This window comes from Periplaneta americana, chromosome 3 (assembly GCF_040183065.1).
Source record: "Periplaneta americana isolate PAMFEO1 chromosome 3, P.americana_PAMFEO1_priV1, whole genome shotgun sequence".
Classification (NCBI taxonomy): domain Eukaryota; kingdom Metazoa; phylum Arthropoda; class Insecta; order Blattodea; family Blattidae; genus Periplaneta; species Periplaneta americana.
In genome coordinates, this window is record NC_091119.1 from 59,526,971 (window position 1) to 59,541,345 (window position 14,375).

Consider the following 14,375-nt stretch of genomic DNA (forward strand, 5'->3'; position numbering starts at 1 on the left):
ACCGGTTGAAGAGCATGTGTCTTATTTTATATGCCTACACTTTAACAATTTAGTCGTTTTTTTTGCACAGAGCCATAAGAAATTCGTAGTTGTTGTGAAAGGTGCTAAGTGATTTGTAGGAGACTGTTCCAATTTGATGGCCATTGTCATTTAATGTTTCTTTTATGAGACCCCTGCGCTGTTTGTTTTATTTCTTAAGCTGAACACTCCCCGTTGCCTGAAATTTATTATAAAGATTACTGATTGTTGTATATGATGCAATTTTTACACCTATGAATCATGTTTCAAACCGCCTTTGTACTAGGCTGGCAGACTGGGTTAACACAATTGCATCATAAATACAGTAGAGCTTCGATTAATCGAGGTTCTATGTTATCCAAGACCAATAAAAAAAACTGTAAATACTGTACAGAATTGCATATTAGTTCCTTTTTTAAATTATACATAGGCCTATTGCATTTTTAACCTCCTGAGTCCTGAGACATTTGTTGTTTTATTTTTAAAGTTCAATATAATTCTACACTTCAAAAAAAACTGACATGAGGGAAACTGCTGAAAAAATTCTGGAGGTTACAGTTAGGGCACAAATGCAAGTATATTATACTATACTTCGGGTCTGCACATACATCTTACATCATAATCATGTATGAAGTATGCTATAGTATACTATACTCTCAGAAGGTTAAAAGCCTGAAATTCATATTAACCTGATTTTTTCATTCTATTTAGTCTATTAAATAAAGAGTTTATCTGATTTGTAATCAAAACACAGTTTTTCAGTAACCATCCATTTTATCCAAGTTTTTGCTTATCCGAGGTAGTCGTGGTCCACATTAACTCGGATAATCGAGATTCTACTGTTTATACAGTAGTAAACATTTGATTAGCCATTATACAGTTTACACTTATTCACACTTTCACTTTAAATACACAAGAAAACACCGTATAATACATCCAATACATACAGTAGTATGTTCCATGTCACTCGCCAGTCATTTGGAGATTGATTCACGAGCCAGGACGAACATGTGCATGTTTGTGTCATCGCCTCTGCCAGCTCACCATTCCCCGCTGCGAATGCATCAGCAGTGCACAGTAGAAACCTCATCACTGCTGTCAACACATCATCTGATCACTCTGTATTACTTTAATGATATGTAACATTGGGAACTTTTTTTAGGACTAGCACCAACAGCAGCACATGGAATGTTCGTTCAAACCACCGAGTTGGTGCAGTCAACAAGCAGAGTAGCATCAGTTTAGGACCATCTCAACAGCAGCAGCAACTCCAGCATCAACAACAGCAACAGCAGTATCAACAGCATCAGTCCCAAAACCAGCAACAGCAACGACGATCAGTTCGCCAGACTAACCCTGGTCTAGGTTCAGCCTCTGGAATCAAATCCTCCCGGTGTTCGCCACCCCCAACAGCTGTTACTGCTACTGCCAACAGACAAGGGTCTGGTGGAGGAAGTAACATCAGTACGAGAGGTGGAGCAAACAGATCTTCACAGCTTGACACTGATGTTAGCACAAGAAGAAAAACAAGAAGTGGTGGTGCTACAACAGGAAGTAGTACAGGTGAGTAGTGTTAGCAAGCAATACGTTCAGGAAGTAAAACTTTGTCATCTTTGGCATTGTAGTATTTGTCATGTAAATGCATTTATGTTGTATAGTTTTTGTGATACTTATATGACCCTTTTCTTTGGAATCGAAATTCTGTCACTCCCTTTCTAATAACATAGTGTTTTATTTTAACTGGGAGAGTTGAGATCAGTTGCCTTCTCTTTCACTCAACCAGTATGGTGTAAAATTAATAAATTGCTGTCAACAAAACATAGTTAATATAATATAATACAATAAGAACAATTCCTTTTATCTTTCGAAAATACCAGTAAAATAACTATGTTGTTGAGTAGTAGTGGCAGTGGCAGTAGTACCTAAAATATAATGAAATGATTAAACTCAGTCAAGACTCAATTTGATTTCGTCTGTAAGAAATCATTTAGGGCCTTTTCTTGAAAGTAGTTATTGTCTGGAAGCCCCTAATCTTCTGAGATAGAAAATTCCATTGACTGAGGACTGAGACAGTAAAACAGGATAAATAGTGGGATGTTCAATGAGGAGGAATTGCCGGGATTTAGGAGGGTGATTTAAAACACTTGACAATTATTTGGTTCTTCAGGAATGCGAAATTTGTCTGATAGGAACCATTGTAAAAGTTCCTCTTTCTCTTTGTAGATATAAATGTTTCATTTCTTTCGACCATGGTTTTATGATGAGAGCAAAAAAAAAAATAATAATAATAATTCGTAATGCTGTTCATGTGATTTGTAGTCCAGTTCTTCTGATCTGCAGCTTCTGTCTTCTATGAGAAAGATTTCAAAAAAGGAAAGGGATCATGTAATTGGAAGAGGTGCAAAATTGAGAAGCTAAATGGTGTTACACTACAGTATATAACATGAAAATGTTATGCTTGATCTTATTTTTAAATACTGGTGTTTTGGGCAGCAGAAATGCAGATAAATCAGCTTCAGATGCAATAGACTCTGAGGTTACTGCAGGTAACTAAAATTTCTTAGCTGCAAAGATGTCCGTAATTAGATAGAAAGAAGATAGATATTGAATACGTTCCAGATTTTCAGGTAAAATTTTAGATTTTTGGAATAGGTGAAATAAGCTTCTTTAGATTTTATGTCCCTGCATGCATTGTATTCTTCACCTAATATAGTAATTAGGAACATTAAATCCAAATGTTTGAGATAGGCAGGGCATGTTGCACATATGGGTGAATCTAGGAATGCATATAGACTGTTAATTGGAAGACCTGAGGGGAAAAGATATTTGGAGAGGCTAAGGTGTAGATAGAAGGATAATATTAAAGTAGATTTGAGGGAGGTGGGATATGATGGTAGGGACTGGATTAATCTTGCTTAGGATAGGAACCAATGGTGGGCTTATGTGAGGGCAGCAATGAAGCTCTGGTTTCTTTAAAAGCCTTTTGTAAGGTTTTATATCTCTGTGAAAAAGGTCGCAAAAAGAGCCACAGTGTTAAAAATTTATGCTTAACGATTTATCAGAATTTACTAGTCGCAATTTTTGTTCCTTCCCCATTAACATTTGTGATTTGAATAAATTATTGTTAAAATTAACATTTTATCTAATATAATTTGTCTTTATATATATAAATAAATTTTATTTTTTTAAACATGAAAAGATACAGTACACACATAACTTTTTTTTTTATTAAATTTGTTCACATTTGATCAAGATTTACTGGTACTGTTCCTTGTTCCAGTATATGGCCAAATACTTTTCACTATTCTTGACTGTGAAGTTTTTTCTATTGTCTCGAAATAAATTAAATTTGAAAGACTAAAAGGTTCTTTGGACTGCATGTGATGTCATAGGTACAAAATTCATCATTGCCACTTCAGCAGGTTCCCAAAGTAACTGGCAATTGAAACTTTCCCCCTGGAGAATGGAGGACACATTTTTCATTTTTTCAAACCTGGATTCCTATGCAGTACTTTCTTCAGTTTTGATGTGATGGCTTCACCCACGGGTTCTGGTACTTGTTTCTGTAGATGTCAGTCAGTGACATCAATTGAGGCACACTCAGGAACAAGAACTTAACTGCAAAATCTTGAATTTGAGATACAGAGCATCAAACATTTTAGATGGCATGTAGCAGCATTGTGTAAAACAACATGAAATGCTGTGTTTTTTGAAGGGAAATGATATTTTGCTAGGCGGAAGATGTGTTATTAAGGATTCAATATATGTTGGAAATGGAAAATGACGTAATATATGTTAAATTGTTATTCCAGGGAATGCCTCAATTTATCTTCGAGTTGTAGTAACAAAGATTCCACGAATTCAGTAGATTCTGGAAGGTTGCTGAAATGTGCCTTGATGGAAACAAGGGAGCCACAGATGTTGTCACTGCTGAAGTATAAATTTTGCCATAGGGATTGAGGCGTTCTCACGTCAAGAGAATGCATAAGTTCACTTATTTCATTGATATGGTGTGCATAATACACACAACCAGGTTTCCCAGAGTGAGTACTGGCTTTGGTGGAAGTGGCACTTCTGGCAACATTTCATTAAACTTCCCGATCTGGAGCAGACATTTCAAAATTATTTTCTTCGCAGAGGAAATGAGTGTTAACATCAGGAAAATGTCTCCTAATCTCTTCCACCTTACGGTCGAGAGCATGAGCTAAGAGGTGACATGAAGCATGTTGGGAAATAAATGTGTAAGTGCCTCCCCTGCCTAAAGTGTGTATGCAGCACTGTCCATTACAAAAAGTAAGAATTTGTTAACCTGGTCCTCTCCAGTTCTTAACACCCGTAGTGTGTCCCTAATTGTGCAAGCTATGGTACCGTGATTTGTTTTTTGCAATATTTTGCACATAATTAAATAAGGTTTCCCTGGCTCCATGGCAGTGAAAGCTGAAGACCCCACAAACACCTGCTATGATCGTCATCCACCACAAACATCATTTAGACTCTCCAGGATTTGACTGTCGATCTCCATTATACAAATCAGTGTTGTAACATGAGATGACAGGTTATAGATTCATAGCACATAAAAGAACTCTGATTCTGAATTAATTGGCCCCAGGAAAAATTTACCAGCCATTTTTCACCTAATGCAAAATTGAACTCTGTTATCATCTTCATATTATCATATAAACGTGAGGCAGATACAAAATACTGCGGACGAAGGATTAGGGAAACAGCTGGGAGTGTCTGAGGTCAGGAGCACAGACAAAACTAATGGAGGAAAGGCAAGAGAAGACTTTATAAGAACGAGCGAAGGAATGAAGTGACTACCAGATATTAGTGATTGTGAGGACAGAATAGATAGGGCTTTGGAGAGGTTATTAACGAAGAAGAAGAGTGCTAAAAAGTGAGTGCAAGATAGTGTAAGATTGTAATAAGATAGACTAACAAACAATAAATAAAAGAGAATTAAAGGGAAAAAAACATCTGAACAAATGTGAAGTGAAGAGAGAGAAAGTTGAAGTGTAATTAAGTGAATTAGATATTTCATGTTTTTCAGTGTTGTGGATTGGGAATAGTATGAGGGGTACTATAACTGTAGGAGTATAATAGAAATAAATATATGGAAAGAGGTAATAAACAGAGGATAGAAAAAAATTGATGTAAGTGTTGTAAAATAGAGAAAAGGGAAAAGCCAACAATCCATGTAGGAGAAAATAGTTGGAAAATAATGATTAAGAGTATGTAGGTTTGAGAGTAGAGAAGAAAATAAATAAATAATGCAAATTATTAAGGAAGGAATATGCAATATTTAATAGGTAAGCGAGAAATGGAAGGGAAACAGTCCAGGTATGAGAGAGAATAGAGGAGGATAGAGAGAGAAGGACATATAGCAGAACATTAGAAAGTAATCAAGAAATACTCGGCAAAGGAATATATTAATAGAAAAGGATTGTATGTATTAAAAGGATGGTGGATTGAAAAGCAGAAATGTGAAGGTCCACCATAACTGTGAATTGTAAGGTTGACTGACAAATACATATCATATCATATTATCATATTACTAGTAAAAGTAATTAATTTGACTTGCTGGTAGTCCATTTTGGAAGTGGAATTCAGACTAGTTGATTTCCACACTTTCAGAAAGTTTGTATTAAGGGATGGGGACGTTGCAGCCTGGAAACTCTGTATTCTAGTGTCTTTCCATGTCAAATAAACAAATGAAGGTCTCATTTTCATCCTTACCGTATTCTGTATTTTAAAAATTATCTGTATATGTAGTATTAATAAATACTTTCCACAACACATCTCCCCACCCCCCACAACATTTTTCTGATGAATGGTTACTGAGTAATGGGTACAAAAAATGTTGACTTTTTCTTTTCTTTGTGAATTTTGATTTGTTCATAACTTGAATTGTAAATCAAGTGAGAATAATGAACTTGGGCTCGTTTTAAAGCTCTTTTGAAGGGCTGACTTTTGTATACAACATGGTTAGTAAAGAAAATGTATGCATAGTAAAACCTGTACGTAACAAACTCCTTTATACCGAAAAACTCCATATTTCGAGGTGAACTTTCAGTCCGGCCAAAATTACATGCATGCACCATTTTAGATTTTTTTTTGTTACCTGACCATCTTTGTCTATAGTGTAGGGATACTGGAGTCTGTTCTTGAACCTTCAGCTCAATATGCCTTTCATTTAAAAATACTGTTTTTCCAGATTGTGATCTCCTCTTGTTACTAATAATTTCTGGAGAAATTGAAAAGCAGCATTCTATAAAACTCAGTGTTAATTAATATACATTAAACTTGTTTCAGAACTGGATGGAGCATCAAACAAGCGAAGAAGAGCATCTCGTGATGGCAAGTGACCGCACGCTATTGCTGCTTGGCACAACCGACAGCATGAGCAAGAAAAAGAAGATAATATAGATGAAGCATGCGGTGTTGCATAACTCATGCTTGAACAGTCAGTTAATTTTGTGATAGCGTTGAAGTCGCAAATACTGTATGAAATAAACCATGTCCCTACATTTACCCATCTATGTAATATAAATATATTTAAAAAAAGCCATAGAATGATACACACATACTCATTGAAAGTGTGGAGATGTGTATAATGAAAATTACACTTCTTGTTGGCTATTTAAAACTACAGTGCCTGTGTACATTTTATTTGTGTTACCTTGAGAGACTTTGTTCAATTACTTGAAATATTTTATTCATTGAGACATTGGGCTAAGTTTTTATTTCTTTTATTGTAGTCCTTGCTTGCTATTAAATTTTATCGGCTTTTATTTCCTACTACAAATAAAGGTTATAAGAAATTTTACATAAAGAAATATTAACCTGGTAATGCAAATAATTTTCTTTAAGTGCCTTTTAAAGTTTTCAGGGATTTTAAAAATTATTTTGATGTGGTAAGTTAAAAGGCATCAGTTATGTTATGATTGCTATCCTGGTATGAAAGTAGCTCTAACTTTATCGTTAATAATAATGGTAACCAAGTTGGTACACAGTAACTGTAGAATGAGCCACTGTTACGTTCATTGTTATTTTCGAGTTTTATGATAGTGAACAATCAGCTAGGAAGTATCTGTTTTATTTCCACAAAATATTGTTATCTGATATGCAGACGACATGGGGGCATGAAGCATGTTTTAAGAGACAATTTGAGGACAGGTAGCTATAGATCAGCTTCAGGGCCTGTCTTGCAGTTCTAGTTAAAACAGCCAGTAATCCTGAAGTTGTATAGGAAACAGATTAAGTGCTAATATAAAATCGTTGCTGCCATACTACAGACGAAACTTAGAAAATTTGTTCTTTGTCTTTGATCTACAGTCATACTTTTACAGTCTGTAGCAATGAAACATTACATAACAATGGTAGGGAATGCTAAATAAAATTTTAACAATTTGCTCTCATGGACCATGATTACTACAGGTCAGTCCTTTAATAATTGGAATGATGATAATACATACTGCACAGAGGTCAGAGATACAACCATCTCAGATAATTATATCCCAGTGTGATTTATATGGAAAGTTCTCGGACTTTGTACAAAATGCTAGTGACGTCAATATAGTCGTTGGTTTAGTATTCCTGTAGAACTTGATTTTAATGTTGTAACCAAAGTTTATATACGGTTACTGGCAAACAAAGCTACATGGCTCACAAGCGTCTAAGTTTTCAGTGTTTCTGAACCACAGATATATATATATAAAAAAAATTTTTTAATGATAAAAGGACAGAGCTCCAGGAAATACTATTGAGGGAGGTAGAGAACTCCTTAAGTGGTATTGTTGAAAGACTGCAATGGAAGTTGTGTATATTCTACTTGTACCCTCAAGTTAGGCTTCATGACATTACTTGAATACGACTTCTACTGTTGTTTCACCATACTTAATAAAAGTGGTATCTTTAACTCTCCATTCTTTTGCATCTGATTTTAGAATGAAAAAGTGTTCTCGTTGATTTGGCCCGATATGTTAAGAATTCCTCATTTGCCAATTGTGTAAGAAAACCTGTTATTTGTTGTGTTGTGATTGACAGATGTCACATTAGTTCATATTAATTTTTTCCTACGAATGAACTTGTATACTTGTAAGGAGCACAGGTTCACGATTTCTTTTAAAGGGAAATGCAGAGTTTTCAAAGTCTCTGTTTGCAAAGTGAACATTAAAAGTGATTTGAAGTTACAATAACAGTGTTAAATTTTTCTTTTCAGCCTTTATAATGTAGGTTTGTGGTTTTTAGGGTTTGGTGGCATAATTAGTGTGTAAATCATGGCCAGTACAAGATACATTATATTTAATTTTCCACAGTAGTGTTATGAATACATAGATCAACACATGGTAGTCACATGATTGAATTTTAGATATTCATTTTTTATTTTCATTTTATTTTATTTTCGAAAACTATTTCCCTGCCATTGAATGGAGGTGAAAATTGAAGTGGAGATATTAGATTTTTTTACATTAACATGTTCTCTTCGATGATGGACTACATCAAAGATTTTATATATATATAAATACATTTTTCATTTCTTGAAAGAAGAAAAAACTTAACTTATGGCATGCATGATTGGAGAGTTGTGTTGTGAATGTGCACGCTTGCATACTTGGGGATGAGACTTCGTGTTTGTTGTGTGCATGTAGCTCATCACTCTTCTCAGATCACCATGATTTGTGTTTAATATTTCCAGTCAACACAATGGTTTTACCAGTGAATAGAATAATCAACTGTTTATTTCATACTAGTTAAAAAAAAAAAGCATTGTTCTTCTAAAACATTTTTAAGTTCTGGAAGTAGGTTCTCTCTATGATACATACTCTAGAACATTGTAGGATTTTTTAAAATGATGTTAACATCTGTTTGATGTAATGACATCTTTTTAATTTTTAAGAAATGCTTTCAATAGCAGATACCTCATGTTTAAGTATTTTTAATGCAAGAATTGTAGCAAAATGTTTATTTTATAACGACCGTGTAAAAATTAAAATTCTATTTACATTGTAATTAAAATTACTAAAACATAGCAACTGCTAAACGTCTAGTTATGAAATGAGTTCTTGGTTTTTCTATCCCTGTGCTTGTTTTTGTTGAAAGCCTTTGTGTGAGCATTGGGTGTACATGTATACATATTATCATTATTATATTAATTATTATTATATATAATATAAACTTTGTACAAAAAATATTAAGACTCAACCCCTAGAAGTGACGACACGTGTGTAAATAGAAAACAGAAATTGTTCTTTTTTAAGTAAATATGTAATTAGCAATCAACCGTGTATTGTTGATTTAATTTTGATTAATTAAGTCTAAATATATATATATATATTTTTTCTGTGAGGGAAATATGGAAAGTTGTGCACAGTTACGAACATGTTACATGATTTTAATCTGATACGATTTGTAAACAAGTCATGCATCCTGTCTTTAAAACGTTTCAAAGGTTGGAAGCTTTTTCCTCCCAGTCTCGAGTTGTGATCACTTCTCATGCGTCATTTTATTATTATTATTATTATTATTATTATTATTATTATTATTATTACTACTACTGTTACTATTATTGCTACTGCTAGTACTATCCTATCACCACAACTACTGTAACTCCTTTACTGCTACTGCACTTGTGTGTGTTAGTGATGGACGACTGTGTATGCTTGTGTGAATAGTAAAGCAAACCACAACCATATGTTAATATATATATATATATTTCAAGCGAGTTCTTTTTTCTTCATTCAAGTGGCATTGTGGGGAAATTGGTGCATTTTTACTTTTAATTGATCCTCTGCCGGATGTCAGAAGTGGGGCTATGGATGCATGTGCGTTTTCACCGGATTTTTTTCTGAGATACTATTATATTATCACAATTCTATTATTGATCGATTATATTATAAATATATATATATATAAAATAATGTGTAAGTCTTGTGAAATAATTTGTAAATAATGTTGTACATAATTTCACTGAGAACTAGTTTCTAAACAAAAACAAAGTGTATATTGTACAGAAATTCCCAGCTATTATAGGCTTCTTTGTATTTTAGTACATACAACAATGGAAACAAAACATTGTCATTATTACTATTGTAGCTTTGGAGTCAAAATGAAGTCATTTAAAGAAAATGTGGAATCAGTTATTGTACCTCACTTGTAGCTGTAGTGATCTGTTAATAGAAAAAAGAACAATTATTGTGTTACTCTTAATAGATCTTTTATATTATTGCTTATTATTCCAAGCTTTTCTTCCTCAGATATCAAGAAAGAAAGGAATTATTAAAATCAAGAAGTTCTGGCAATGTAGAAAACACGCTGCAGTTTGAGATACTGTTAACTATACCCTTTTCGCTGTAAGAAAAATCCTAATGTAAACACAAGCATGTGGCTGTCATACCCGTGATTGGCTCCCAGTCGAAACACACAATGCAGGAAAATACAGTTCCGTATTTGGAAATCATAACCTTGTATTATTTGAAAATAAAAATTGAATTCTAGTTATTAAATATGACTAAACATATAACTTCACTCATATATAAAACGTTATGTAAAAGAAAAGCTACTTTTATATTTTGTTATTTATGTTGTAAGCGGATGAATACTGAGAGTAATACCAAGGTAGTCTGTTGTAATATGCTGGCGCCACTTGAGCTTGTTCTCGTAAGCACTTGTTAGTATAACTTCTGCATACTGAATGTGTGTGGTTATTAAACATAACTCTCTCAAAATCGCTGCGAAACAAATATTGTTGAATGTATATAGTAAGTTTCAATTAATAAATTATAAAGTAACAGTTTCCTAAGCAAACGAATGTATAGTAGTGAGGTTAGATCTACTCTGACGAGAAACATTTAACATGAAACAGAATGTACAGGAGTGGGTGGGATCACTTACTGAGAATCTTTGGCGCCAAATTGTGGCCAATCAAGCCTCACTTCAGTCACGTGCCATTGTTTACTGTAGGATTATTCTTACAACGAAAAGATTATACATCATTTTCATAAGATACAAACAAAATATTTGAAGTGAAGATGCAGCAGTCCAATTTTTTATTACCCTTGAACTCCTTTCCATCACACATTCCTCCTATATTATGTGATTCAACTTTTGAAATTATAGAGCTCAATTTGGAGTGTACAGAGATTCAATCAATTGAACAGATTAGTTGCATAATATTTTGGTTGACATTTTGATTTTCATCTGCTCTTCAATTAGGTGCTCAGCAATATTCTATTCAATAAATCATTGCGCTCTTTCTCACCAAAATATGGAAAAGAAAACAACATGTGGCTACAAGATGATTGTAAATCTGTTGGTACTTATTGCTCTCATCTTGAAGGAGATAGCAGGTTTACTTATGTTGAGTTTAGATATGAAATTCCTGCCATAAAGAATACATAAAATTCCTGAACACATCATAGTACCTTTTGACACTTTCTACAGAATGTTATTTCAACAAATAATAGCATTAATAAAATAATAACAACAATAATAATAATAGTATCTGAGAAATTACATCAACACTAATGTCTTTCTTCTACCAAACAGTAGGATGATATTCTAACACAGTACAGTACAATATAAATAAATCTAAGTTAATAAAATATAACCAAACTAATTATTTCTACTAAATGATACGAGTATTTCATCTTATGTTTACCATTCTATGGCATGTGTATCTGTCTTGCTATCTTTCAGATGTAGATTTCATTTACCCGTTGTATCATAAGCACAGTTCGAGCATTGTCAGTTTTATGCAAATCTGACTTTCAGGTAGAAGCTCCCTGTAAAGCAGGCTTGAATAATTTCAAGGGGAAAATTGTTCTGGGATCGATACCCAGCCCTGGAACAATTTTTCCCTTGAAATTATTGTCAGTTTTGTTCTATTAGGAAAACATGTCACATTTTTTAGAAGTTCTAGCAGTTGAATGAAACTGTTTTGTCAACTGTGATTCAAGTGAAGAATAAATCATTTTTCATTTTTTATAGTAATAACAATGCCGCATTAATAACAGCGAGAAATAGTTAGAGCTGGTTTTGAATCAGTGCATTAACCTATATATTATTAGTTGAGATAACAGAACACAGGTGTAAAACTTTAAGGGGTTAGGTACAGCTTATAGCAGTAAAATTTTGGAAATATTTAACATTTTTTCCCTCCATTACTATATCTTGCACAATAATGAAAATTAGTATATGTAAAACACTCCTGCTATATGAAAAAATATATATTTTTACGATTTTAAGAAAATCATTTACTTTTTTTTTTTTTTTTCTTCCCAAAATTGAGTTCACTTTGCAGTGATGAAGCGTTTCCCACATAACTCAAAGACTATCCAACTTCCTGTGATGAAATGTGTTGTGTGTATTTATGCATGTCACATCTACAATATAATGCAAGATACTTCTCTGTCTTTGATAGATTGATAAAAAATAAATTCATTTAAAAAATGGTCAGATATCAGTATTTTCTTCTAACACTAAAAAACAAAATATTATTTATTAAGGAATGTAGTTGAAAGATATTGTAAACATGAATTTCAGCAGTAAAATAAAAGAGAACCTGAAAAAGTTCACAAGTTTATGAGTTATGAGGGAAACACCTCATCACTGCACAGTAAACTGCCACCATTTTGAATTTTGAAAAAAGAAATATAAATAATTTTTTTTAAATCGTAAAAATATTTTTTTCATATAGCAGGACAGTGTTTTACACATACCAATTTTCATTATTGTACAAGGTACAGTAATAGAGAAAAAAAAAAAGTTGAATATTTCCAAAAATTTTACTGCTTTAAGCTGTACCTAACTCCTTAAGAAAAAAGAAATAAATAGATGGAATATCAAAGCCACATGTTCAATGCAGTAATATATATATTTTAGGAAATCTGCGAAGTCTATTTTTATATTCCCAACTGTCTTTCTCCCCCCCTCCCCCGCGCCCCATAGAAAGAAAACTTGTAGTACTGCACATTATCATGTATTTTTCTAGAATATGTTAATATAATCCTTTACCCTTACACAGTATTGCTGCCACTGCTGCCAATAGGAACAGTTACTTGTGGGTATTTTCACAACTTTTAAAATAGTCAACTACCTGCTTTCAAGGAAATGACACCAAGAACTTGTACACAATTTAGAGCAAACCTGTGCACCATTCAGTCCTTGCCCTACTGTTCCAGTGGCCGTACTATGTGTAACTTCTATGCAAAATGTCTACCATAAGTGGCAAAAAAATGTACAGTAGAACTCTGTTATAACAACATTCAAGGGACCTGAAAAGTTGTGTCATTGTAAAAGAGTGATGTAATAACCAAGGATACAGTATTAGGCTTAAAGACAAAATATGTATGGAAAGATATACAAAATTGTCCACTAGAGTAGATGAATGTTAGTGTTCTTACATATTTACTATCATATACTTTTTTTAGATTACAGAAAATTATGAAAGTACACTACTAGATAGTTTAACGAAATTATATGCTGTATGAACTCACCAAATAATGTCAGTTGGAAGTAAAATAATCAGACTTTTTTTTTTTTGCACTCGGCCCCTTGCCCAATACACACTTTCTAAATTACATTCTATTTTCATAATTTCAGTCACAATTTTGCTGCTTCCTCCCCTGGCTTCATAGAATCGATTCACAACTCTAATAGTGTCGGAGCTTCACTTACACTAGGGACTGGCACTTCAGATATTTCTTCTTCCCCCTCCTCGTCTTCCTCTTCTTCGGAATTTTTCACTTCTCTCACAATATCGTCATCTGTTTGGGCCTCAGTAGTAACAATGTCATAGTCTATTGTTACGTTCTCGTGATCATACTGACCCAAAACGTTACCATTCACTTTTTGCAGCCATTCAGATAAGTCAGATCATCTTCATAATCTGCATCTCTAGCTGCAACTTCGTTGTGATCTTCATTCTCATTGGCAGTCAGTCTCTGAGTTGAAAGAATTCTGATGCAGCAGAAACAGTTTTGACTGTTACTCGTCTCCATGCTTTTTCAATGCATCAGATTGCTTCCAACAATGTCACAGTATGATCCTGCTTCTTCTCAATGCATTCTATCAATCTCAATAATAAGCGTTTGCGATAGTGGCTTTTGAAACTCCGTATTACTCCTTGATCCATGGGCTGCAGTATGCTTGTAGAGTTTGCAGGGAAAAACATGAGCTTAATGTTCTCGAGGTCTTCAAGCACAGGATGTGCTGGACAGTTATTCACAAGCAACAGGATTTTCCGTTTTTGAGTTCGGAGCTCTCTGTCCTAATGCCCCAGTTCAGTTTCAAACAAATCAGAAGTCATCCAGGACTTTTTGTTTGCATTATAGCGTACTGGCAGATTCTTTACATGA

General features: G+C 33.7%; 1 protein-coding gene across 5 annotated transcripts in view; it reads left to right on the forward strand.

Annotated features, from left to right (window-relative positions):
- Positions 1–10,146, forward strand: part of LOC138696060 (serine-rich adhesin for platelets-like) — a 106,811-nt gene extending 96,665 nt beyond the window's left edge. For all 5 annotated transcript variants that reach the window (XM_069820569.1, XM_069820574.1, XM_069820572.1 and 2 more), the window contains 2 exons: positions 1,181–1,581; positions 6,331–10,146. In XM_069820569.1, coding sequence (XP_069676670.1) covers positions 1,181–1,581; positions 6,331–6,383 — 454 coding nt within the window. In that variant the 3' untranslated portion in view covers positions 6,384–10,146. The remainder of the gene's footprint in view (positions 1–1,180; positions 1,582–6,330) is intronic.
- Positions 10,147–14,375: the final 4,229 nt, after the last annotated feature.